Below are 26,988 nucleotides of genomic sequence, written 5' to 3' on the forward strand. Positions count from 1 at the left end.
AACTGCGCTGGGCCGCGCTATGAATTCTGGGACACAGCTGCTTCTTCTTCTTCGGGGTTTAACGGTAGCTGACATCCTTGTACATGCAATGCTGCCATCTTCTGTTTCAGTCCGGTATTACACTCTTAAATCCTGCCACTTATTCCTGCGTCTTTTGTGATCCTACAAAGCTTCAAACGACGCGTCGACTATTAAATCAGTCGTCGACGATTTTGATAGTCGACGTAATCGTGACTAGTCGACAAATCGTGGCAGCCCTAGTTGCACCCCTAATATATATATGTATATATATATATATATATATATATATATATATATATATATATACACACACACACACACACACACACACACACACACACACACACGGTACTATTCTTAGTTAGCGTATTGTCTGTCTTGTTAATGTTTGTTTATAATGGAGAAGTGTAACAAAAAATAATTTCCCCCACGGATCAATAAAGTATTCTGATTCTAAAAATAAAGTGTTTTGCAAGTATCTTTATGATGTGTTATTGAACCTATATTATAGTCAGTCCTCTTTTTAGAAGTCTTTTTTTTGGTTTACTTTACTGTGATTTTGTATTTGTTACGATCTCTGAAGGAGGCATTTTTTGATGGAAAGACTTTTTTACCAGATAAAAAAAGGAGAAACATAACGATCACTTTTCCCAAGCCGATTGCAGCTTCTACCTGCTGATAAGAATAACGTTTCATCACTCACGAATATCTGTTTGACATATTATAATAAAAATCCAACTGTGTTCTTGACATTATTTGAATTTGAGCAAACTTAATGTCTCAGGCGGATCAGGAACGTTCAGAGCTGATATTGTTTCCGCGGGGAGGTTTTAGGTTGAAGCGCCGTCTCTGGTTCTTCGTCGGTGAGGTTTGTGAAAGTTGCTGAGCTGAGGACCGTAAAAGCAGTTACGGGGCGTTCTTAGTGACAGCTTCTCGCCAGTGTTGGTGGGAGCTCAGAGCCTGTTAGAATGAGAGCTGTGTGCTTTTCAGCGGTTCGAGACCAACTCAGTTTCTCTTTCATTTAGCTTGGACTGGTTTGTAAACATGGAGCAGCCAGCCAGTGTCAACTCAGATCCTCTTCAGCGACTTGACGGTACCGGTGAGTGTGTCAGCGGCGGACTCGTGTAACTATCAGCATTATTGCTCCGTGAGTCCCTAACGTTTGCTTTATCCTCTCATTTATAGGTCGTTGCGTACAAATCCGCAACTGGATTGGATTTTGGTGAGTGTCCCGATATTTTCAACAGATCACCAATAAGAAAGATCCCTCTTATTTCATCTAAATACATGTTGTGTCGTATCTATAGTAAAAGACGTTGTTCGCTCGTAAGTACTTCTTATGCGAATAAAAAGTGCTGACTGTGAAAGTGAAGTCCACAGCTTCGTCATCTCTCATTTCTCCCTAAACTTTAATGGGATGTGATAAGAACCTATAGATACACGTCATTGCTATGTTCATTCACACGCAGAAATGAGGAAATGTTTTTAGGTCTTATTTGTAGTCTTCCTCTCACCATTAATCGGATTTTTCAGCTGTGGGCCCCGCCCCTTTTATGTATTTAGCTCCTCCAGCAAGCCTTCCTAAGACCACATGCACTTCAGGAATTGCTTCAAGGTGGCACATTAAGATTGGCTATTCACTGTGTGTGCAGTCAGGTCTTTATGTGGAAAAACGACAGACTTGAGTCGGCACTGGGAAAGCAAAGATGATAATCAGGACTGAGCAGGAGAATAATCAGTAGCCTCTCTTGTACATTCGAGTCTTTGCTTCAGATCTATCACTGTATCTGAAGCACAGTGTCATATGTCACGTCTCTTACTCACCTACTCACGGCTCAAGGTTCACGAGAGCAACGCAGATATAAATAAAGGTCTCAAGCATGTACGACAGAAAGGGAGCAAAGGGAAAATGGAGACAGAAAGGCAGAGGAAAGGCCAGGGACCGAGTACTCGTGCTCCGCTTCGTACTCATTGCAGAGACCTGAGTTCCGTTGTGTTTTGCATTTGCTGCATGTCTCTCCCACGGTCTGTCTCTTTACGTTATTGCCATTCAACCATCACCTTGTAGTAAAAACAAAAAGCCACAAATAAGTCACAAAAGAAAAGTTGTCATTGAATTCTGTCACACTGATAATTCACATTAGTAAGTAAACTGAAGCACAGATGGAAAGCCCAAGGTGGCATAGCAGGTAGTGAAATGAAAAGGCACTTTAGCTGCTACTGGAAAACAAGCAATTAACAAAGGAGGGAGGGAAAAATACACAAAGCTATAAGAAGATGAAAGCTAGAAAATAATGAGGAAGCAAACTGGAAGGATGGACAGGAAAAAGGTGGAAGGCAGGTTGGAAAAGGAAGACTTTGAAGAAGCTTGAAAGAACAAAGGTTAACGACATGAAAAGCACAAAGACTGTGAAAAGGTCTTTGTTGAAAAAGTTTTAATATTATTTTAAAAAATGTATCCTTAAATGAATTCAAAAAACTAAACTATGAGTAGCTGATAAATGCTTGCTAATGCAAAAGTTTTGAAAGTGCACGGTACTGAGTGCACGATATTTTGGGGGGTTTTATGTTGAGAGAAATTTTGCAGCCGCTGATTAAGTTGTTATTTTTTGATGCATCTCCGTATCTCGTTTTTATCTTTCCACATCTATACAGGCTCCTCGGTTTGTGCAACAACTTTGCTTACGTGGTGATGCTGAGCGCCGCACATGACATTCTCGAGAAACAAGAGTCACGAAATGAAACGGCGTCTGTAAGAGAACAAATGTGTATTTAAATATGCACTGCTCAAATAAATGAAAGGAATACTTGATCACTGGATTCTGGCACAAAGTCTTCAGAGATGTTGATCTGTCCAATCAGGAAACAGAAACTGTTGTGAATGCATTTCACCTGCTTAGGTGCAAATGAAAGATGCATAAGGTGCACTGGAGGAGTAACAACAACTATTTCTATGTCACTGCTCATAGTAAGAGAAGGTACCTGCAGTCTATTCAGAGTGCACAGCTCTAACCCTGCAGCAGGACGGTCATGTGATGAGGAGCGCTGCCAGAGCTCATATACTCATCATGTTCCAGGCAGAGGATGTCTTTAGTTTCCTCTGATTCCATTTCCATCATTACATCTTATTTTTCCACAATAAACTGCATGATGTACTTTACCAGTTCAGATTCTCAAGTTAAAAATCTCATTCATTGAGATCTGATGTGTGACTCAAGTGTTCCCTTTATTTTTTGAGCAGTGTAGTTTGGCAGTGGTCACGTTTCAAAGTCGTTCTATGTTTAGGGTTAAGTGAACTTCTCAGCTGTATATTTCTATTATTGTTTCCCAGACTTCAGCCTCACTGCACGTGGACTTCCAAGTTGGGAACAGTAGCAACAGTAGCATCTATGACTGCAACCCTGTCTCTACTGCGGTAAATAAAGGTTCACTGCACTGATGCAGTAAAACGTTTGTTCTGGGTGTTTAGTGTCGAGACAAATGTTATAAACTTTTGACTGGTTCACAGTTTGTGCTCTCGTTTAGAAGCGGTGACTTCCTTTTAAATGTTTATTTTAAAAAAGACAAACGTCACATGATTGATGAGGTACTGAAACTAGTATAACACTTAACCAAAGAAGGATAACAGCAGGAAAGCTTCCTACACTAATAAGGCTAATGTGTACATATTAACAGAAGTATATTCAATCAATAAATACAGTCCAATATCTGGTATAATAACAGATATACTGTAGATTGTATCTTAGTAAGTTAGGAAACATGTTCATGTTTGTAGTCAACAGTATTTAGCAGATCATAAATATTTCAGGTTCCTGGAGGTTATGAAAAACTCATAAAATGTTATTATCATTATAGAGACATTACTGAGCACATACATTTATGTATTATATAATTTAGTTGTCATGGCCATTACATTATGGTGGACCAGCCAAACACCATCACTGTAGTAGCACGCTCCACATAAATAATGCGTTCTGTTTGTTGGTACATTTGAAAGTGTGGAAAAGAAAAAGGCCTAACATGTGTTCTCAGTTTAATCCACAAAACCCAATGTTACAGGAAAAATGATTCTATGTTTCTTTACCTTCTTTTAAATGTACAAAGATGCCCTTTGTCTATGGTTAGATTAGTTTAGAATTATCCTTTTAGACTTTCCCAGCAAAGACATATTGTTTTGGGACATATTGTTTTAGATTGTTTTATCTCTCACAGCTCTCTCCCAGCTCTCTGCTGACGAGACTAGTACCACATATGGAGTTGTTTATTTTATCTGTTTATTATTTTCTTATCCTGTTCTCACTGTCTCTGTGCTCTGTGCCTATAAAAAATGCCAAGCCACTGTGCATGGTGTGAGTTGTTCTCAGCAGCTCACCCGTGTACATGTTTAGCAAAGAAAGTAACTTTGTCTCATTGTGTCTTTATTTCTCCTGGGTTTTTTACAGAGTTTTCTCCTAACACCCAAAAATAAAAGCTGAGTTTTATTTCTGGTTGTTTCCCAGCTTCATTAAAACTATTGACAGATGTATGAGGCAGCAGTGGTGAGGTGTGTGGTAGGAGTGACGGATGGGTTTAAGCTGGGGGTGGCATCCGCACTCTTTACTGTGAGCCCCTTTTGATTGTGATTGTGATGTTCATGCAGGAGTCTCTGTGGACGATGATGTTTGCAGATGACGTTATGATATGTAGTGAGAGCAGGTGGAACAGAGTGTGGACAGGTGGAGGTAAGCGTGGGAGAGATGAGGACTGAACATCAGTCAGAGAGAGAGAGAAGGTGAACATGCAAGCAGTAGAAATGGAGAAGGTAGATAAGTTTAAATACCTGTAATCAGTCATCCAAAGTAATGTGCAGTGCACAACAGAGAGGAGTGGAGACGATTGTAAAGGGTGGTTTGTGACAGAAGAATTAGAGGAGGAATTAGGAATGTAGTAAAAGCTGTGATGATGTATGGTGTGATAACAGTGGGCACTGGCAAAAGGTAGAGCTGAAGCTTTTCATTAGGAGTGACCAGGATGGGCATGATTAGAAATTAGTATATCAGAGCGTTTGAACGTGTACAGAGGACAGAAACTGAAAATGCAGGACAAAAGATGTTAGATATGGAGCAGCCAGGCAGGAGGACAAGAGGAAGACCTCAGAGGAGATTGATGGATGGTAGTGAAGGAGGGCATAAGGATGGATGGTGTGGCAGAAACTACAAGCTGTATCATTTGTGTCCACAGACGTTCAGTTGTTACATTTTTCTTGGCAGGCTGTGCTGTTAGCTGACATCCTACCAACACTCTTCATCAAACTGTTCGCTCCCTTTGTGATCCACAAAATGCCTTATGGGTAATTATTACTTTGATTGCTGTTCTTTGTTTCCACTTGCTGTGTTTTTACAGTAACTAACAATCATCACTCACATTATTGGTACGATCTGATTTCACTGCACTGATAATAAACAAATAGTTGTTTCTTTGACAAACTTGCAAATGACAAAAACTGTGACGTCCTTCCTGTTTTACAGTAGTGTGCTTGTATCAGGTGTCAGGATTTTAGCCCCACTGGCAACATGAGGTTTGAGTTTGGTTTAAAAAAAGAGAAAGAAGAAGAAAACAACAAGAACTTTGTTTTATTTGCATATTATTTCCACTCAATCCCACCTTTGGCGCTCTTTTTGTACTGCTGCTAAGCTGCTGTGATGTCTTTTGGCAATAATGATCTCCATTTGTTTTCGTCTGGCTTTAATGTTTTCATGTATATAAGATGTTAAATTTATGAATGAGAGCTTAGCAGTGACCAAACATATGAAATTGGAGCAATAAACAAACCTACTTGGTTAATGGCTGTGCCTGGTTTCAGTGGCCCCGGCTGACTAATCAGAGCTGAAAAAGAAAAGAAAAATTGGACTTTATATGTTTTGTGTGTGATATAGTCAGGAAGTCAGTTGTTAACAGACTGAGTTCTTCTTGCTGTCTGCATAAAAACATCGCTGTCATGGTGCTTTCCAGCTTTCCTGGTTAATTCCTGTTCTTTTATCCCAGCATTCGAGTGTTGTTCTGTGCCATCATGGCAGCAACGAGTTTCCTCCTGGTGTCCTTCTCCTCAGCTGTGTGGATGAGTATTCTCGGTAAAGCAACCTGTTAATAATTCAGATCAGATCTTTTATCATTAAGGGTGTCTGATATGGCTCTGATGAGCTTTTAGAAGGTGGATTAGATAAAACTTTGAGTTATTTTCTTCGGTTTAATTTCTTCTTATCTACTGTGAGCATCTGTGGTTGTTCCACAGAAGCTTGATAGAGCTTTACTGCTGCTATAAATAATCATTTATCGTACCAGTTCACGCTTCTATCAAATACACTCCTCCAGACACCAAACGTACCAGCCCCAAACTAAATGCTGCCACCTTGAAAGCAGTAGTGATACTGGCACCACAGATCTACTGGTAGAACTGGATACCAGATGCAAAGATGGCCCCTGCTTGCTAGAAATGTCCTGATAGGCTCTAAAGGGCTTGTGCAGCAAAATACCATTAGCAGTGGATGGAAATTGTTTCTTTTTTTTAATAGACAGCACTATTTCAGACATTACTGTTAGAATCAAGCAGACCTCTATGTGAATAAAATAAGTCAGTAAAGAGCAACTAAATTCGATTCAGTTCACCAGTAACTAAAATGCAACCATTGTGACTGCCCACAAAGGTCCTGTAAATGAGCTCTTTTTATTGAAGTTTGTTCTTCAAACAAAAGAATAAATTCTTCCTCTTTGCTCTCTCTGATCACATTCTCTGTGGCTGTGTTTGCAGGAGTGATCTTTGCCAGTATCAGCTCAGGACTGGGAGAGTTGTCCTTCCTCTCTCTAACAGTATATTTCAGCAGGTAAACACTCTTCACTCATTCTTTTTGCCAATTTTGAATTCAGTTGCTGCTCTCTTATTAAAGATTCAAACAGAGCTTGTCCAGATGACAGAACTTGGGTTGATGCCCAAAGTGTAGGGTAAAGTTTGTGAACAAGGCAGAGTTTACACAGTCGAATTCTTTGAATTCCTGCATAAAGACAAAATTTTATTTGTATTTTATTTGCTATGTGGAATCCCGTTTCTGCCAGGACTGAAGTAAGAATAGCTTGAAACCAGAATCATTCAATGGAAATTACTTTTTGTTACACTTGCTTAGTAAAAATTGTGAAAAGATAAAAAATTATAAATAAAATAATAATTCATTAAGTTGATATAACAAAGTCCAAGTGAATTAACTGCTATGGAAAAAGAAAAATTGAAAAAAACAAACAAAACAAAACTAATTCTATGTGTCAGAATTAAATGAACAATACCAAGTGTGCAGTATTAATGGAGGTTTGCAGAAAGTAATTTTACAGTAGTTTAAATGTAAGTTGAGAGTAAGGAGCTTTGGTTGTTTTATAAAAACAAAAGTTTAGAGGGGTTGGGATTGTTGACAGTTCTAACTAAAAACTGAAATAAAATACAGATGATAACAAGAAAAGCAAAGTGAGTTTATTTTTCATACATTTTACACAAATTTCCATTCATCATTTTCTCCCTGATGCCACCCATTTGTTTCTGGAGCGTCATAGTGTTTTATGGAGCCAGACTCAAGCAGAGGTTGGAGTGCTGTCTCCATGAGCTGTGCACACAGACACACCTGCTCATTAATAAGTTACACACTAATAAAAAACACCACCAGAATTCCCAGACTTCTTGGACAGTCTGCACCACAGAGTTATATGATCTTGGTAAAAATGGTAAATGGCCTGTATTTGCGTAGCGCTTTACTTAGTCCTGATGGACCCCAAAGCGCTTCACACTACATTCAGTCATCTGCCCATTCACACACACATTCACACACTGGTGATGGCAAGCTGCATTGTAGCCACAGCTGCCCTGGGGCCCACTGATTGCCTCTGTAAGATAATTCCTTCTTCAAAAGACATCAGCAGCATAAATCAGCTGGCATCAGTGACCAGCTGTGCTGATGCCTAGCAGAGAACAGATGGACTGCTACAGGTTTGCAAAAAGAAAAGTTATGAAGGAGTTATCAATCTGATATTCTTGATATCAGACATTTTCCACTGAGTTACGTAGTTTGGGTGCTTGACTTTAAATGTCAGTTTCCACGATGACAGAGCTTTTTCACAGTAACTCCAAGTTTCCTTCTAACAGTAATCCTGCTTACAGCTTAGACTCACAGCAGATAAAGTCCCGGTCAGAAATGAGTTTAAGAAGCTGTGAATGGTCTTCCAACCGTGTTTTTATTTTTACTCTGGAACATTAACGGTGGTTTTCTGTCTGCTCCAGGAGTGTACTGGAAGGCTGGGGCTCAGGCACTGGTGCTGCTGGTCTTATTGGAGCCCTCCTTTACTCAGTCCTCATCCAAGCTGGCCTTTCACCACGGGTTACACTGCTTATCATGCTGGTCGTCCCATTCACTATGGTGGTAAGGTAAGTGTGCAGGGACAAGGATTCTCTGTATTTTTGTGTTGTGACTCATCGCTCACTCAGATAGTTAGTTTGTGCTTTGTTATTTGTGGACATATTATCTTATTTTGTTTTTAGCATTTTTGGATGGGAGTTGCTTAAAGTGAATCAGTGGCACCAAACTTGGCAGGGGATTAAGACATTCTTTAACTATGGTCTTGTGGCTTAGGCAGGTAGGCTGTTTTTAAGTTGTCATAGCATGTACACCGTGTGTGCATCTAATATGTCAGTGGTGATGGATGCTAATGACATCCTCACGAGGTGAGTGTTTTGTGCTGTGACCTTTAGTGCTGTGGGAAATATGGCTACTGGATCACTTGTGAGTGTTGTTGGCCAGGTGATGGCAATAACACTGAGGGGTGCTGAGCCATCCTTGATGTGATCATTGTGTGGCCATAGCTCTCCATTTTGTGGTTGGTCACTAGTATGCTTTCTTTACTGAACCTTGTGGATTAACCCTTTAGAGCCGATCGGAGCGGACACGCTCTGTTTTGCGTAACTATTTTTAAATCCCAGTAGCTCTGCAACCACGTAAGCTAGCGCAAATTTTTTTTTTGCATATGAAATCGGAGGAGTTGTACTTACATCTTATGCCATCAGATTGTCCTAGGTCACGGTTTCCTTCCACATAAAGCTTTGCAAAAACTGCATAAAAAGCGCTTGCAGGAACAAAAACATGATATTCCAGAAACACGCTTTGCCGATCCGATCAGCTGTTCGTAACACTTCCTAGTTGGAATAGACGTCAGCGCGAACTTTTGCATTTCCGCCATTACCGGCCCGAAACCGGAAGTGACTTCATTTTCACGGAAATGTAGTCTTTTTTTACCATCAGGGCCTCAGGGCATATACTGGTCTTTTTAAAAGTTATCTTTGACTTTATGACTTTCTGTGTCGTTTCTGGGATGCTGAGGACTCATATTGCACTGCTGGAAATAGTTTATTTTGATGCATATGCTGCTTTTTTGCAAATTTGCAGTATAATATTTATTTTCGTTTTTCCTGCAGTATATAAAAATTGGTGTATTTCAAAAATAAAACTATGAAGATACTCAAAATAAATTTCCTGTGGTAGGAAACTATTTTGTGCAACTTTTTTGTATTTACAGTTTTGAGGGATAAGCCTCTTAAATTTCTCTAACTACAAATATATGTTAAAAAAGCAAAAACGATTTTCAATTTTTTTGTAGTTTATTGCACTTTTTTGCAATTTATGTAATTACTATGCACTTAATGAATACATATTATTAAAATCTGGGCTATAATGGTTGTATTGATGTATAGCAACTTGAAATGCTCCCAAAAATGGCTCCACAGCATGTAAAAATATAATATAAGCTCTGGCGGACTTGGTTCTATGGTAGGTCTTAAAGGGTTAAAGTAACTTTTGGTATAAGGCCATTTGAATGTGACCATTTGTGTGGTGGAAACAACAGATCACTTGATTGTGGGTATTTGTTGCTACTTTTGGTTTTGTGTTGTAGCAGGTCAAGTAATCATTTTGAGTTTGTGACTGTCGTGCTCCTTTGTGTTGGTCACATGTTACTTCCTGTGTGTTCAGTGTGGCAACTTCAAATCCTCATGCAGGGGCATCCATGCTTAAAGATGCCTACTATAATGTGAACACTGTGCTTCTGTTAGCTTTTACTTTTATTTCAGGTTTGTGGTTCAAGGACCTGAAGGCTTCAGGGGGGCTTTTAATAAATGTAGGGGTCCTAGAGGAACCCTTTTGAGGGAGGAGGTGTTATGTCCCTCTGCAGCCCCTAATCTCCTCAGTGTGTTCACCTAGTCAGGTGCTGATAAAGGCATATCTGAGGCAGGCTTTTTAGCCAGCCATTTTAGCCGACCTGCTATGCATTTTAGGATTAAAACCTCTTCTCACCCACAATCTGGTATTCATCTCCTTTTTTATGTTGCGGCTTTTGAGCTGGGTCGTAACAGAGACTTAACAAGGGTCCAATTTTGAATTAAGCTTCTGTAGGTCTAAGGTGTAGGTAGCCCAATGCTTTCATCTGTGGAGGTGAAGTGGTGGCCAAATAGTCACTTTAATTGAGTTCAGTTGACTCCAGTTCACTTCAGTCAAATGAGACATTGACAGGATGTAGTTTGTATTTCCTGTTGAGACTTTTTCCCTGTAAACTGCGTATAAATGAAGCTGAAACTTACAAAATGATTTGTCGTCTTCTTCATCCCAACAATTTTACCAGCTATTTCCTCCTGCTGGTTTGTCCACCTTCATTACCTCAGTGGAGGACCAAGGACACTGAGTATGCAGCTTTGGTCTCTGAGGACAGACAGCAACTTCTGGACAGTTCAGACGAGGAGGAGCCCGAGAGCTCCACCACAGGTAAATGTCACATTAGAAGGGTGTAGCATGAAATCAGCAATAAACTGAAATTTAAATAAAGTTCAGCAACCAAATCCTGTAAAGACAAACTCTGTTTCATTGTTTGATATATCTACTAACTGAACACGAACACATGAGTTCCTGTAAGTGTTTGAGTCCTCCATGACACCAGTTTTGTTTTTCCGTAAGAATACATGAATTTTAACATTTTAAGCAATAATTTGCACAAAAAGGCAGATGCAACAAATATGATGAAGATATAAAATCATTTACATTTGAAGTTTGTCCACAGACACTCACGTTTTCTTACAATGATGACTTTACACTGTTGCCCAATAGACACGCCTGAAAGATCCCAGAGCGTTGCTTTGCTGTTATCTAATCAGATGGTCATCAACACGTGTCAGTTTCTGTTTGACATGGTGAGAGGAAACGCACTATTCTACATCTTTATTGAAATTGATAAAAGGAGGTCATGACTTAGGGGAAGATGTGAGTCGCTCAGATGGAAAACAGTGAAAAGGTATTTAAAGCACAACAGTAGTTTATATTTACCTCAGCTAAGAAGGTAGAAGTAATGTTATTAATCTGTCAGTCAGCAGGTTTATAGCCCAAATTTTAAAATTGCAAAACGGGGCTAATTTTATATTTTTATTGTTTAAAGTATAAACAACAGACTTCTTAAAAGTTCTCTTCCTTTTTTGAATGTGTGCTGGTAGTCCATAGGAGCTATGAGTTTGGCAGGTATGTGTTGTGGCTGCCTATTGTCACTAAGTGAAGTGTCTCGAAAGAGCCAATAATGTGGGCTACGGTGGATTATGTTTGGCCTTCAGTTGGTTCTTTAGCTCAGCCTCTGTTTCACAGAAGAGTCATAAGAGACTCTGGTGAAGTGGGGAAGTGAAACTTCCTCAAAACTGTCTGCTGCAGTATTGTTCATGTTTTTCTCGTGTACTTTTTGGTCTTTGATTTTTCTTAATGCCTCTGTCTTCAAGGTGAACATGCTGTTTCCTTTTTAACCAATCAGCATTTGACCTACACAAAGGCTGTATCCCAATTCAGGGTCTGCAGCCTTAACGGTCCACAAGGGCCGCGTACTCAAGGAAGACTAAGGCCGGAAGTGCGAGGCTTGTGAAATGGGACGGTCTAGTCTCCGTGGCACTGCCCAGGTTGCCTAGCAACCATGACACTAACAGCTGGAAACGTTTCATACAGCATTATTTGACAGAAATGAAGGAGAAAATCTTTTGTTTGTTTGTTTGTTTGTTTGTTTGTTTGTTTGTTTGTTTGTTTGTTTGTTTGTTTGTACATGAGCTTTGATTTGATGAGTATCTGAGGCTGAGACCACAGGACTGTGAAATCATGATTATTGGGCTTCACTTCTGTACTGAACAGTCATTTTAAGATTAGCTCGTAAATAACAATTAGCTAATGTTGTTCATGAGACTAAAGTCATCTTACTTTGGTAATGTAAATATAATATGGACAATATTAAAGTCATTATTTCAATCATTATTAGTTATTAAAGCAGTGAAAGAATTCTGTTTCAAATACTGAGCTTCAGTAAAGATTCAAGCTGCATTTATTTGTATTTGCTGTCACCTTAAATCTTCACTCAAAGACAGGTTTCTTTGACACTGTATATATAACTGTGTTATATATAAGAGACAAATATTGTTGTTTTAATATGTTGGTATTACTCAATTTGTCTCAGTGTTTACTTTAACCTCCTAGGACCTGGCGTCCACATATGTGGACATCACATTTTGGGTTATTTAGACCAAAATACTAAATTTTGCTCTACAAGGGCCTGATATCCACTTACGAGGACATTATCCTGCTACTGTTCTATCAAAATTTTAAACAAATATCCTCATATGTAGCTCTTATTTTTCTTAAAAACAAAAATAAGATAAAAAAAAAATCTGGTAATTCTTTGTTTTTCATTCATCGGGCCTCAATACGCCCAAATATCAAAGAGAAATTAAAAATGCATGTCATGGAAAAGTTCGGGTCTTAGGAGGTTAAATATCCATAAAATCATCACATTCTCTGTAGGATTAAGGTCAGCTATTGAACGGCGTATATTTTAAAGTAAAGGCTTTAAAACCGAGCAGCCTTTGAATTGGTACAGCCTTCGTCGCGTCACTGTGACGTAATCGGCCTTAAAAGCGGCCTTTAAGGCTGCAGACCCTGAATTGGGATACAGCCACAGTGTGACTGCATTGGCAGAGGTGTAGCGCACATGTGCATGCAGGTTACCTGAGTTTTTGCATATATCAAATGACACATCTGCAGTGGCATCAAACATTAGTTTCACTTGCAGAAAGTCGTCTGTGCACAGCTTCATCCTGACTCTCACTGCCTCCATTTAAACTATGCATGTTCCTCTCTTCCTCACTTACTGTATGGTGGTTCTTAACAAGTAAATAAAAAACGTTTGTTTTCATAATATTTCAGAATAAGAGCCCAGTTAAGAAATTAAGTGTTTCTATCCAGTGAAGCACCAAAGTGCTTTTAATTTGAAATGGTTACAGGAAAACCTGAGGTCAAGTCAAATGGCTTTATTGTTATTTCAACCATGTTCAGTGCTATAGTACACAGTGAAGCGAGACAGCGTCCCTCCAGTATCATGGTCAATGACATATATGACATGACATATAAAAGACAATCAACACAGGACTACATATTTTAATTCAATTCAATTTTATTTATTTGAATTGAATTGATTTGGCGCTTTATATAATCACAACAAAAGTCACCTCAAGGTGCTTCAACATACATACATACAGTGCAAGTGTGCAAAAACTGCAAAAAACATTGCAGCACCAGACAGAACAGAACGATACAGACACAACAGTGCAACAGAAATGTGCATCAATGACAGTTGGTTGTGCATGTTTGTGTATATGAGATTGTGCAGATAAGTGTGTGTGTCAGTCCAGTCACTGAGTGGTCAGTAGTCTGACGTTTGGGGGAAGAAACTTTCGCGGTCTGGCAGTGAGGGCCTGAATGCTCCGGTACGTCTGTGCCAGAAGGCCAAATTGTAGCCGGAGTAAAATACGAGCGCTCACAGGCTCTGCAGTAGCTGTCTCAGTTTCTGACCACCCTTTGGAACACAAATTTGCGTGCTAAGCTAAACGGATCACATGTTCCTCTCTGTTCTTACTCATGTGACTGATACTGATACTCAGTGTATTGGCAGTTGCTTCCTATTGCTGCTCAACAGTTTGTATATGTTACCTTACAGTGGCCTCAGTGAGAGGCTGCTATGTGTATACGTATCATTTAGTACCCAGAAATGAAATGTTTCAATGATTTGTAATTTCTGACCACGTTATCACAGCTTTCTTTTTGCAAACTGTTTGTTAACACTTAACAAAGACAGAGAACATGAGGCTGCTGACTTCATCTCCTGCTGTGGAACTTCACAGTTTATGTGAATGAATTGTCGTTTTAAAGTTCTGCTGCTTATTGGGAAATAATGTTCTCTTCCTCTTGAATGTAGCAGAGGACCAACCCACTGGGCCTCTCAGTTTCAGAGAGAGACTGTTTGTTATCAGAGTAAGTACACCGTTTACTTGTTTGATCTGAAACTGTTCAGCCAAACTGTTACTGAACTTGATTTCTGTGAGCAGGGCTTGTGGAGGTTTGTGCTTCCACTGGGAGTGGTCTACTTAACCGAGTATTTCATCAACCAGGGTTTGGTGAGTCCTCTGATGCCCTCTAGCAGCACACTCAGCTCACTGCATGCTGTTAGTGAAACTTGGCTCTGATTTTGTGTGATGTTGTGAGAATATTGAACCAGGAATATTTTTTCCCTCTCTGTAAGATGGAACTCCTGTTCTTCCACAATATTTTCCTGACCCATGCAGCTCAGTATCGCTGGTCAGTGATCCATTACAGAGAATATTCAGTATGAATGACTTCGTGCAGATTGTTTGGGGTGTGCAGCTTTACTTGTCTCTTGTTTGCATCCTCAGGTATCAGACTCTGTACCAGCTTGGTGTACTGCTCTCTCGATCCTCTCTGCACTGTGTGAAGATCAGGAAAGTGTGGATTCTCAGTGTTCTGCAGGTGAGAAATGAGAATAAAATACAAATCAGCACCAGAAGGATGTCTGGGTTAAGCTAGGCTCCCTTTTTTTGGTAGAGGAGCTTAACCTGCAACTTTATTCTGACTGGCTACTCATTACAAACAATAGATTTGAACATCAGTATTTTTTGCTGCTTGTGTGTACGTAGTGCATATAAAATGTTGTGCACAAATCCATAATTGGTCCATTAGGCAGTAGGTGAAGCTGCATTAGTGCATAGAAGTGTTAGGAGCAGCCAATAACAAAACGGCGCAGCAGCTGTCCTCAAAAAATTACGACCACACAATGATCCTCATCTAGTAATATTTACAAGGAAACGTTCATACTATTTACACAGTGACCCTGTGTAAATTTCCAGGTGAAACAGAGAAAGTGCTGATGATGTTGTATAAGAGAGAAGCCTGCACCTCTAAGGCAAGAAATTTGGAGAAAATCTGACTGTAGAAAAAGAAAGAAGCCAGGAGAGGTGTGGCTTTGCAGAGTGTCTCAACAACTGTTTAGGACAAAGTGACACTCAGGCTGAAATAATAGGAGAGCTGAATAAATGATTATTTTCCATCATACATTGCATAGTTTATGGTTTGTTTTCAGGTGACTGAATAATTTGTGTTGCTTTGTGATGCAGATAACTATAGTACATGCATATGGGGTTGTTAAATGTGTGTGAATGTATACTTTACAGACACTGCTGTGTTTCTCAGAGCTGCTTCTCTCTCCTCTCCACAGACGCTGAACGCTGTGTTTCTTCTGTTTGCTGTACGTTACCTGTTCCTGCCCACTGTTTGGTTGGTGTTCGCTTTTATCCTCTATGAGGGTCTGCTGGGTGGAGCAGCATATGTCAACACCTTCCACTTCATCAGCAAGGAGGTAAAGGACAGCTTCAGAGAACCATTCATATAGTTTAGACTCTGGAGTATTCTAGACAGTTCTGACTTTAGGAATCTGGATAATTATATATTTTCTGTTCTTCGACCTCTGTGCAAAGCTGCATTTTATTTTTTATCCATTCACGGATACATACACACTCTGCAAATGTCACAATGATTATTTTAGGAGATCAGTACAGAAGCAGCTGTGCACTGTTGAGCTGTTTTTACTCCACAGTAAGCATGCATCTACCTCAGAGTGTCTTCTCTTTTCTCCTACAGACTGAAGACAGACACAGGGAGTTCTCCATGGCTGCTGCCAGCATTGGAGACAGCCTGGGCATAACTGTGGCTGGACTCATATCTCTTCCTGTCCACACTTACTTCTGTTCATTATAACCAAGCCCACACACTGACCAGCACGATGAGTAAGCAAAACGTGGGTGCGTTCGATTTTTAAATCCGAACTGGGTTAGAGACAAAAAGCAGACATTACATAAAAATGTCAATATAAAGTCTTTGACTCCACATCCTGTACTTGCTGCATATTTATAGATAACAGCAAGTGAACTATATAGAAAGTCCAGAGTCCACAAAAGTGTTTTTTACCTTCAGCCAGAGATCAAATAATATCAATAACATCCTACCTACGATCACAGAAGGTAAACCTGAAACACAGATCAAAATATTGTCTTGTTTTGATGACCAGTTTCTTTGTGGTTTTCCTTCATGAAAAACCTTCCAGTGGTTCACAGAACAAAAGCTTTCAATGTGAAACAAGATCGGGATATATTTCAATTTGACATAATGAATAAAAAAAATATAAATGCAATACATTTTAAAGTCACAGAAGAGGAGATGTCATTTCAGTAAGTTTACTGTGTTTTAATTGTGGTAACTAAAGAGTCCTCTTTAGGTATAAAGTATCTCTGAGCTGTGACCAGGCAGCTAGTATCGTGTAGGAAATCCCTCCACACCAACCTTCAACGCTAAGATTTACCTTAAAATCTAAACTGTTATTTTACTGACCTTCATTTTAACATTAACTCCTCAAACTGAACTCTGGGTTCAGAAACAGTTCTATGAATGACTACTCAGCTAGGATGTGCCATTACTATTTTCAAACTATTTTAAAAGTCAGAGAGCTCAGTCATTGAATGCTGCAATTAAATTTTTGGGAGGTGAAATTATAAAACTATTGCTTTCAGGGGGCAAATAAAGCTCAGTAGGTAGAGTGGTTGCCCCATGATCGGAAGGTTGGGGGTTTGAATCTACTGAACAGCTACCCTGAGCAAGGTACTGCTCCCTGGGCACTAGATTGGTGGCTGCCCACTGCTTCACTGAGTGAATGGGTTAAATGAGAGGAATTTTCCCACGGTGATCAATAAAGTATACATTATTATTATTATTTGAAGAAACTGTGAGTAAATATAATGCTGAAGCCTGACGGCTCTCACTAAGTGCCTTCTATAATAAGTAGTTCTATAGTTAAGAGTTTAATTCATGTTAATAAATAGCAGAGATTACTTTCGTATTTCAGTTGTAGTCAAACGTTTGCAAACACTCATCGTAGAAATGAATCTGAAATTTGGGATTTTCATTATTTTTTTGACATGACTATAGGTGACTTCAATCTTACTGAAAGATTGTGGACTATGCTTAAAATCCAGGTTGGTACCAGGAAACCAAGAGAAGAATAATGGTCAAATATAACGTCAGAATCATCCCTGATTGAGGTGGAAATTTTTCCAAATTAACTTCAACCATGTGCATCCAATTCTCATTTTCAAAGTCTTTTGTTTTTGCAGATGCTATAAAATCATTCCTCTCTGGGAAGAAAACAATTCAAAGAAATGATTAAAGTCCAAAATTACCATGACATTCATGTCCATGATGAGTGTATGTAACAAAGCGAGCAAAAATGTGAGTGTATGTAACAAAGCGAGCAAAAATGTGAGTGTATGTAACAAAGCGAGCAAAAATGCCTTCTATTATAGTTTTTAATACCAGGAGATCATTCGGAGCTTTAAAATGCCACTTGTTTCAGATTTGTACAAAAACAATGTCACACACAGATTTGTTTTTGTGATGTTTATCGTGTGCAACTTGACATCATTTTGCTTAGCTGTGGCTTGTCTGATTCTAATGAAAGACTGCTTGTTAAACTGTGGCACAGTTAGTCACTGCAGGTGGAGCACAGAACACCTGGGAATGGCTGAGATGTGAAACAAAGTTGATTTTAATATTTTTGTTGTAAAATAAAGAAAATAGAGGTTGCTCATGCCGTCATGCTGACATGTATTTTACTAAAATTCTTGGAAGCACTTTTGTTATTTTTTTGTAACATTGTGGGCTGTTGAATTTGTTTTCTTTTCTTGGAATGCAGTTTATGTCCTTAAATACTTGATTCATGTGTCCTGTTTTCTCCTGAACACTCAAACGCAGACCAACGGTCCTACTGACATTCTAATGACCACATAAAGCTAATGCTAATGCTTAACTGGAAGAACCTTGTTACAACATAATATTGTTTTTTAATCTTCTGCTTGCTTCAAATCAAATTTTACAGGAAATCAGAGATGAGGTTCACTTTGACTTTGTTAGCTTGCCAGTTAGCTACAAACATGTGGTTGTCCTTTCTTGCGCAGAGAGCCGTGACATTTCTAATTGTACCGATTTTTTTCTTTGATATAAAGTGTATGTGTCATAAACTGGAATGTGTTGTGCTTTATTACTTATAGTGATGTAAGATAACATAGGTTGGTCTTTAACTGGGGTGTTTCGTGAACCATTTATTAACCTAATATTTAATTCAAAATTATTTAGGGAAAAAAGTAAGGTTGCTATAGTCAGCAATCTGCAGTATTTTCTCTGCTGTCCACTTTGTGCCTAATATATCAGACAAATGCTTGTAGAGTGGAGAATTTATACTGTGGTATCCCAAAGCTATAGGTGATGTTTCTAAGCCAAAATGAATTAAAATGTATAAATATAGGTTACTGTTCCATAACACACATTTTTCTTGTTAAACTTCTACTTGAACTACATTACATTTCATAGTGGAGCACAGAACATGACACAAAAACTTTAATTCTTTATAATTAAATTAAAAGGGTATATTCTACCTTCATTACAAGTCAAATATTTCAGTAGTTCAATATTTTCTTGATTTTAATGATAATGGTTTATAGCTGGTGGTAATCAGAAATCCTGAATCAAAATATTAGAATAGCTCTTTTCCAGTTTCAGACAGCAGCAAGAGGGGATCGGACAGCCGAGGCCTGCCTTTGACCTCGGCTCAGTCCACCCTGAACCTGCTTGCTTATTGTGGGGCCATAGGGAGGCTCAAAATTAAATACTGTATTTCTGACTTTATTCAGTGTCCTTAAACTTGATCAAAATTGTAAGAAAGGGTTTTGAAATACTTTTCATACAATAAATATCGAGTTTATTTTTTTAAATTAATCACTTAAAAAAAGAAAACAAAAATAAACTTTTCATGATATTCAGTATTTGGGATGGACTAGTAAGCGATCTGTAAATTACCACTACAGTGAATGTCGGGTTGAGTAGACTGAGTAGTGCGCTTCCTATACCGGAAGTTACAGCCGACCTGCAAGTGTTCACGAGCACGGCAGGCGTAAACCGGCAAAGACGAGACCGGGGGAAGAAGAGGGGCCAGTGAGTGAGCCGACGCTCCATGGACTGAAATATATTAACGTTGGTTCTTTTCGTTTGCTCGCTGTTTTTGGTTATTCGAGTTGAGCCGTTTTTAAATAGTGTTATTCGCGTTAGCTAGTTTCCTGGCGACATTAGCAGTAACCAGCGTTGACGCCGAAAACCAAGTAAGTTAGCCCAGGTCGGCATCGATTAGCCCGCTAACATGCAACATTTCAACTACGCTTAACACATTGCTTTTATTTTGTTTTTTTCTGGCACATAGATTATCTGTAGTTTGTTGGTATCGACTGTCAGACATTTTTGTGAAGCATCTGTTCAAATTCCCAAACAAAATGGTTGGCTAAGTTATCAAAGAATCAGTTGTTCGCTGACGTCGTTAGCTGTGATGTAAGCTAGCGTGCTAATATTAGCTTACTGCTACGCCCCGAGGCCTTACATTCCCTAACGAATAACATCAGTTTTCTGTGGGAGACTACTTTTATGTTAGGTGTGAACAAACTAGTCGTATGACTTTCACAGTGGTGTGTTAAATTGGCGTTTAGTTAGGGATTTCTATGTACGACCGGGTCTTATTTATCATACAGCAGACATTACCTAAACTGGATTATCCGCCTACCAGGTTGTTATTGCGATGTTTAGCTCGGAATTACTTCGGTTGAATAACCTAATTTATGTTTTTTGTCTGCAGTTCGTCACTCCGAGCATCGTCGTAGCAATACCCTGACGTTTAAGAGCTGAAGCCCCCCGGCTGCTTTCGAGGAAGTTTTTGTTTGGGCTGTTCGCTCTTGGAGCCACATATTTAAGCGAGCCCAGTGTGCGAGAAGAGGAGTGTGTGCCTGGTGTGTGAGCAGCTCTCCCTATGTGTGTGACAATGGGGGACATCAGTGACCTGGACCGACAGATAGAGCAGCTCAGACGCTGTGAGCTCATCAAGGAAAATGAAGTCAAAGCACTGTGTGCCAAAGCTAGGTAAGCATCAGTGTGCTTGGACCAACAGCACTTTTATTTAATCAATTATACACTCTCGATTCAAGGCAGAAAACTGTTTAGCTGTTGTCTTATTTCTGAATACTTAAAGAACGGGAAGGATTGCGAATTAAACGTACTTTAAGAGGGGTGATATTTAGTAGAGCTTAAATATATTTATATGTAATGTTCAAAAGTAATGGGGCAGCCTCTTTGTCTTAACTATATGCAGACCAATGGCTGTTTCGACAAAGGGGTCACTACATGGGTGAGCTCCGCATGTTTGATTTGGCACAGTTTTACAGATGCCAAAAATTGATTAACTAGACTAGCCAGACCTGCATCAGACGCTGACCAGTTACAGCTGAGAATTTTAAAGAAAATATATTTATCTATTAACGATATATAACAGGAATAGACTAAATTTAATCAAGATTGAAGATCTTGGAGGAGTCCAGGAAAAAAAAAATATACGCAAAGGTATGCTACGATCATTATAGGATAAGGCGCAAGACCAATCACAGGCCTATTGTGAACTAGGAAGAACTGGGATAAGTCTACTGGATGCAAACTGCCATACAGACTCATTAAATGGAGCCTTATCCTGACTGACCTTTGTTAGCCAATCAGCTGCTCCTGGATATTATTAAATAATCAAGTAACTCAGATAAGGATGATGGAGAAACAATTTAAGCAATCTGATCTTAATTTGAAATGATTATTGTGGTTGGTGGAGGAGTGAAGGTGCCCCCCCCCCCCCCCCCCTGTCACTGGGCTTCAAAAAGTCGATCTGTTTAGTTTGGATATTTTTCAAGTTGCAGTTACATCACCTGTCAGCTGTGTTTCTGGAGTCACAACAGGAAACGGTAGATGTGGCCACTAGGGGGTGCTTGTCTGTAACTCAAGGATTGTTTTATGTCTGCTGTTAGTCTTGTGCTGTTGTGCGTTATTTGTTTATTAATAAATACACATATGTATTTTTATTTCTTTAGAGAGATTTTGGTTGAAGAAAGCAATGTCCAGAGAGTAGATTCTCCTGTTACGGTAAGTAACATCTACTCACTGTTGTCTCCGAATTTGCCTGGATGTCAGATAAATGTGGTAATAATGTTTCTCCTGTTATTTCTTACAGGTTTGTGGAGATATACACGGTCAGTTCTATGACTTGAAAGAACTTTTTAGAGTAAGTTTTTTTCTATTTGTTTTTAAAATCTCTTTTGCTTCTGATTGGGTTATATTTCATCGTTTAAGTATGATACTGCTGTTGCTGAGTTACAATCCTGCACAGCACTACTAAACTTGGTTAGTTATTAGAAATAAATGCAGCTTTTTAAATTTGATACTCTTGCCTGGAGTTTGAGTGTGTGACCATACTGAGTACTGATTCCATAACTGTATTAAATGAATAATTCGTATTCTTAATTCTGATGAAAATCTGGGTATCGTTCTTTATGTTTAAGGCAACGTGTCGCTCAGCTTTCACACTGCGCTCCTAAATTCATCAATAAATATATTTAAGAATATAAATCCAGTGAAAAGGTATTAGTAAAATTGGGGGGGGGGGTACATTTTTATTTTTCAGCTAAAATATGCATGAGTCTCATTTCATACTGCTGTTACTTATGGACATCCTAGTTTCTCCTGTTATGGCTCTTCCTGTGAGTACACCTCCTCACACACTCACACAGTGAAGCTGACAAGAAACTTGGCATCATGTTATGTTGCTGTAAATGCTCCAGTAGAGGCTTCTCAATAAGATTTACAGCAGACGTAATGAAGAGCGAGAGTGGGTGCAAGCAGTACACTGCTGCTCCAATGTATCGATACCCAGTGTAGCCTTGAGTCAGTATTGGACCAAAATGTCGTCCAAATAGTGAATTGATGCTAGTTTCTTTTACTAATCTCATGTGAGGTAATATTTTGAGATATGGTATGTAGGGCTGCACGATTAATCGTTAGAAAATCGCAATCTCGATTCATACTTATGTGCGAGCTCATTTCCAAATGACAACGATTAAAAAAAAAAACAAAAAACAAAAAAAAACGACGACGATTGTACCGCATTTTGATCCGGGACGTACTCTGCATGAAAACAAGCGCTCACTCTTCCTGCTCAACAAATGGCAAGGGCGGAGCCTTATACCACGTGATCCGGTTGTTCAGTGATGACGCGACGAATCCTACTTCCGGGTCTAAAGTAGTCTGCGTTTAATATGGCATTTGTGTTGTTAACATGTTTAATGTTATGTATTTTCTTCTATTTGATCTCAAAAAGCTCCTAAAACAGTCAGCGATCACTGTTGACCTCCCTCGGCTTTTATTACCGCTAATCATTTATTTAAGCTCAGTTTTTAAAACCTTAGGATGTAACTACAGCACAGCCCATGCAGCAGTATATGAATGACGAACCTCGTATTGTGGATGGATTATCTCAGTTGTTCTCCTGGCTGAAGTTTTGTCCGTTTACAGCATCCTGCCATGCAATTACATTTGCTCCTGACCACCGAGAACACTCACGGTAACTTTTATCAAGTGGAAAAAAAGTTAGCTTGTTTATATTATGCTAACATAGCTGTGTCGCTAGCGGTCACGTAGCACATCATTATATACCAGCTAGCCAAACTTCAGTAACCCTACAAACGTCACTGCTGTTTAGCTTTCTGTCTTCATTTATGTTGGAAGTGATAACAGAGCTGTACGTTTGAATTTGTTTCCAAAACCCCGCAGTCAGGACATGCTATATTGTATTTAGATAGAAGCTAGCGAGCTAACTCCCTGCTAACTTCTAACTCCGTTAAATGTCATAAATTCTGTTTTCATGGATGCCTGGATGTTAAACTCAATTGTTACACCTGGTAGAGCAGAACGCTGATCATTTTATTAAAGATGAAAGACTTTAGACCGTTTTTCAACTCACAGTAATGCCATAGTGATCGTTTGATATATGGACCTGCAGCGGAGTTTAGACCCAGACACGGCTAGTGACGTCAGACTGAACAACCGGATACAGAAGCTGTGCCGTGTGATGCTAAAATTAGCAGGGAAACAACAACGGAGAGCACGTCAGGGATGACGAGAAAGTGACGGGAGAAAATCCGTCCTGGTCAACCACCCAAACATCAATAACGGGAACCTTATACAGCGCTTCCCTATACCCGTCGAACTCCCGCAGGCACAAAGAAATTACGGAGGCTATCACTTATCACCTGACCAAAGATATGGCTCCCATCAACTCTGTGCAAAACGAGGGATTTAGGAAAATGATCAACACCCTAGACAAACGCGACACAGTGCCGTCCCGCAACTATTTTTCTATTGTTGCACTGCCTGCTCTGTACACGCAGCGTCGAGCAACGGTGGAGATGGAATTTCAAGCAGTACAACATTTTGCAGCAACGACAAAATGTGAGACATTTGTTGTTTTTATGTTTATTTATTGTTTTTATGTTCAGTCTCAACTGTTACGAAGTTGATGTGCATTTAATAAGCGCGATAAATATTTATACTGGAAAAGAGAATCGTGATCTCAATTCTAAGCTAAAAAATCGTGATTCTCATTTTATGCAAAATCGTGCAGCCCTAGTGGTATGGTTCAATCTTGGTGCATTGCAGGTCTTGGAGCCCATTATTGTGAGTTGGGGAGGTAGAGACTTGTGCACATTAAATTACCAGTATGCATCTGTTTAAAGGGCTTCTTTTTCATTTTTCTGCATGACAGGTGGGAGGAGATGTCCCGGAGACAAATTATCTGTTCATGGGTGACTTTGTGGACAGAGGCTTCTACAGTGTGGAGACTTTTCTTCTGTTGCTAGCTCTTAAGGTAGTTTGTCTGTCCACTGCTGAGCTACACCAGTCACAGTTTTTACATTTACTTTCCCACGGGGTGTCAGAACTCCCTTTTCTTCATCTTTTATCTCTGCTGTACGATCCAGGTACGTTATCCAGACCGGATTACCTTGATCCGGGGAAACCACGAGTCCCGGCAGATCACCCAGGTCTACGGCTTCTATGACGAGTGCCTCCGCAAATATGGCTCAGTCACTGTCTGGAGATACTGCACAGAGATTTTCGACTACCTTTCTCTCTCTGCTATTATCGATGGCAAGGTTAGATACGTCATCCAGCACTTACTTCATATGTAGCGTTTTCTTCTGAACATGTTACTGCTTTTAAAACTCCCTGTGTAACGTAGCTGTTTCATTTGTTTTGATATAATTCTGTGTCTGTAGATCTTCTGTGTGCACGGGGGATTGTCTCCCTCCATCCAGACACTGGATCAGATCCGGACCATTGATAGAAAACAGGAAGTGCCCCATGATGGACCAATGTGTGACCTCCTGTGGTCAGACCCTGAAGGTACAGACACTTCACTTGGACATCTAAAAATTGAAATTGACGTTAACAAGAAACAGCAGTGGAGAATTAAAGGACTGTATGACGGATGTGTTTGTGTGACCAGTTTCTCTCTGTTTTCAGACACCACAGGCTGGGGGGTGAGTCCTAGAGGTGCCGGCTACTTATTTGGGAGTGACGTAGTGGCTCAGTTCAACGCCGCCAACGACATCCACATGATCTGTCGAGCTCATCAGCTAGTTATGGAAGGCTACAAGTGGCACTTCAATGAGACGGTGCTCACAGTGTGGTCAGCACCCAACTACTGCTACAGGTACATAGCTACATTAATCTCAGATATCTTGAATGGGGAAAGATGTCCTCGTCATGTAAATACTGATTTGGTCCCTGAAATATTCCAAAGGCGGATCATGTTGTCTTAGTATTAACAGCAATTACCAGTGAAATTCCAGCACTATAAATTGAAATCTACAGCTTATGCAGGCCAATGTTAAGATTGCAAATGTTTGGAAAGGCATACCTGCTGCTGTGTAGAGACTTGCTGTACAACAAGTTGAACCATGTTCGGGTTTGTTCTAGCATCAACTGACGTCAGCTGAATTGGCCAGTCAAGCCTCCATTCATGGTGGATTACTTTATAAACAGACTATTTGTTCTGTTTACCTTACTACTGTTGAAATATGAGATGGTTACCCCTGTGACAAATAAGCATTAAAAGCCGTTGTGTAACATTTTGATTCCCCATAATGCTTCATACATGTCAGTCTGCTGCTTTGACCCAATTGGCATAGATACAAAACAATACTCACTTTGGGGAATGCATTTTAACAAGCATAGTAGTAAGGAAACTTTTATCTATAGAGCAGTTTATACCGTTGTGCTATGGCTGGGTGATAAAACACTAAAAATAATTACAGTGAAAGAAATTTTCCTCGATCAAAATATGAAACATGGTCTATATAAAGTTGATATAACTCATTCTATTCTTGACAGGCGGCACGAAAGGCCACTGACAATCAGAATAGATGGGATTACATACATTGCATGACTAATAAAAGGAAAAGTTTCCAGTGATCAGGCGTGGTTAAGGCCATCTCGGTGTTGTTTCATACCAAAGAAATGTTTGAAACTGTGCTAATTAAATATACACAAGGCTCTTTTTGTGTATAACCAATGTTTGTTCCTCTCCTAACAGATGTGGTAATGTAGCAGCCATCTTGGAGTTGGATGAGCATCTACAGCGGGAGTTCATCATATTTGAAGCAGCACCACAAGAGACCAGAGGCATACCCTCCAAGAAACCAGTAGCCGACTATTTCCTGTGAAGTCTTTGAGCAGACAGCCATGACACATCCAAATTTCCAGTACCGTTTCAAATCAGCTGCCCTCCATCCTGCCGCTGGATCGTTCTGTCAGTGTGAACTCAAAGCAGTGAGACAGAAAACCTGCCAAACCCTGCCAAGCTCCTGCACAGCTTCAGCTTGAAGAGCTGGATTTTTTGCCCTACTGCCCAAGCCTGACAGAGCAGTCACTGTGGAAGGTGTAAGGACGAGGTGGTTAATGGGCCCATGACTGTTGTCATTTCTCTTCAGCTACATAAAGATGGCCATTTCTTTCTGCTCTCCTTCCATTTGTTCTCATCTTCCTCACTCTGTGTAGATATGAATTTCTCCTTTCCTGGCTCAACTTTCACTACAATTGTAGTAGTTGTTTTGTTTTTTTTTGTTTTTTTGTTTTGTCCCCCTCCTGTGACAGACACTGTCATTTAGTTTTAGACGTATTTGGAAGGAGTGCTGTTTTTTTCTTCTTTTTTTTTCCTTCTCCTTTTTCATGATTTTTCTAAAGTATGCAGCCGTAGGAAGCTTCAGTTTTATCATTTTAGAAATTCCTTCAATGCATATGTTGTCTCTGTTTTTGATTTTTGTATAATTGTTGCTGCCAGGATTAAACAAAATGCCCTCTCTTCTCTTTATTTGCTGTTTAACTGTCTCCCACCACATGTGCTCCTTTTAACAAGAGCTTCCCGAGAGCTCCACACCCTCACATCTTAACACCAGAGATGTAACGACTCCCAACACAAGTCATGTATTAACCATTGCCCTCTTAATTTCTTTTAATCTACACTTCTCTGTAGGTGTGTCAATTTTGATATTGTGAAAATAAAGGTTTTGTATCTATGCTGATA

General features: G+C 39.6%; 2 protein-coding genes across 5 annotated transcripts; both read left to right on the forward strand.

Moving 5' to 3' along the window:
• The first annotated feature begins 846 nt into the window (after window positions 1–846).
• Window positions 847–18,514, forward strand: cln3 (CLN3 lysosomal/endosomal transmembrane protein, battenin). Of its 2 annotated transcripts, none has more exons than XM_082531957.1 (15): window positions 847–1,120; window positions 1,207–1,243; window positions 2,677–2,773; window positions 3,353–3,436; window positions 5,271–5,350; window positions 6,046–6,131; window positions 6,809–6,881; window positions 8,318–8,461; window positions 10,705–10,844; window positions 14,350–14,405; window positions 14,480–14,548; window positions 14,674–14,729; window positions 14,825–14,918; window positions 15,664–15,804; window positions 16,086–18,514. In XM_082531957.1, exons 1-15 carry the CDS (start codon window positions 1,066–1,068, stop codon window positions 16,200–16,202), a joined length of 1,329 nt encoding a protein of 442 aa, XP_082388083.1. In that variant the 5' UTR covers window positions 847–1,065; the 3' UTR covers window positions 16,203–18,514. The 2 variants fall into 2 exon arrangements, with proteins under 2 accessions (XP_082388083.1, XP_082388084.1); XM_082531958.1 differs by having other exon boundaries at window positions 14,353–14,405.
• An 874-nt stretch (window positions 18,515–19,388) lies between these two features.
• LOC309705307 (serine/threonine-protein phosphatase 4 catalytic subunit B) lies at window positions 19,389–26,988 on the forward strand. 3 transcript variants are annotated; one of them, XM_082531043.1, is made up of 9 exons: window positions 19,389–19,484; window positions 20,173–20,453; window positions 21,443–21,494; window positions 21,583–21,633; window positions 24,169–24,270; window positions 24,383–24,556; window positions 24,680–24,806; window positions 24,927–25,116; window positions 25,999–26,988. In XM_082531043.1, exons 2-9 carry the CDS (start codon window positions 20,344–20,346, stop codon window positions 26,126–26,128), a joined length of 936 nt encoding a protein of 311 aa, XP_082387169.1. In that variant the 5' UTR covers window positions 19,389–19,484; window positions 20,173–20,343; the 3' UTR covers window positions 26,129–26,988. The 3 variants fall into 3 exon arrangements, with proteins under 3 accessions (XP_082387169.1, XP_082387167.1, XP_082387168.1); XM_082531041.1 differs by having other exon boundaries at window positions 19,390–19,523; XM_082531042.1 differs by having other exon boundaries at window positions 19,400–19,648.

This window comes from Aulonocara stuartgranti (genome assembly GCF_965226115.1).
Source record: "Aulonocara stuartgranti genome assembly, chromosome: 4".
NCBI lineage: Eukaryota > Metazoa > Chordata > Actinopteri > Cichliformes > Cichlidae > Aulonocara > Aulonocara stuartgranti.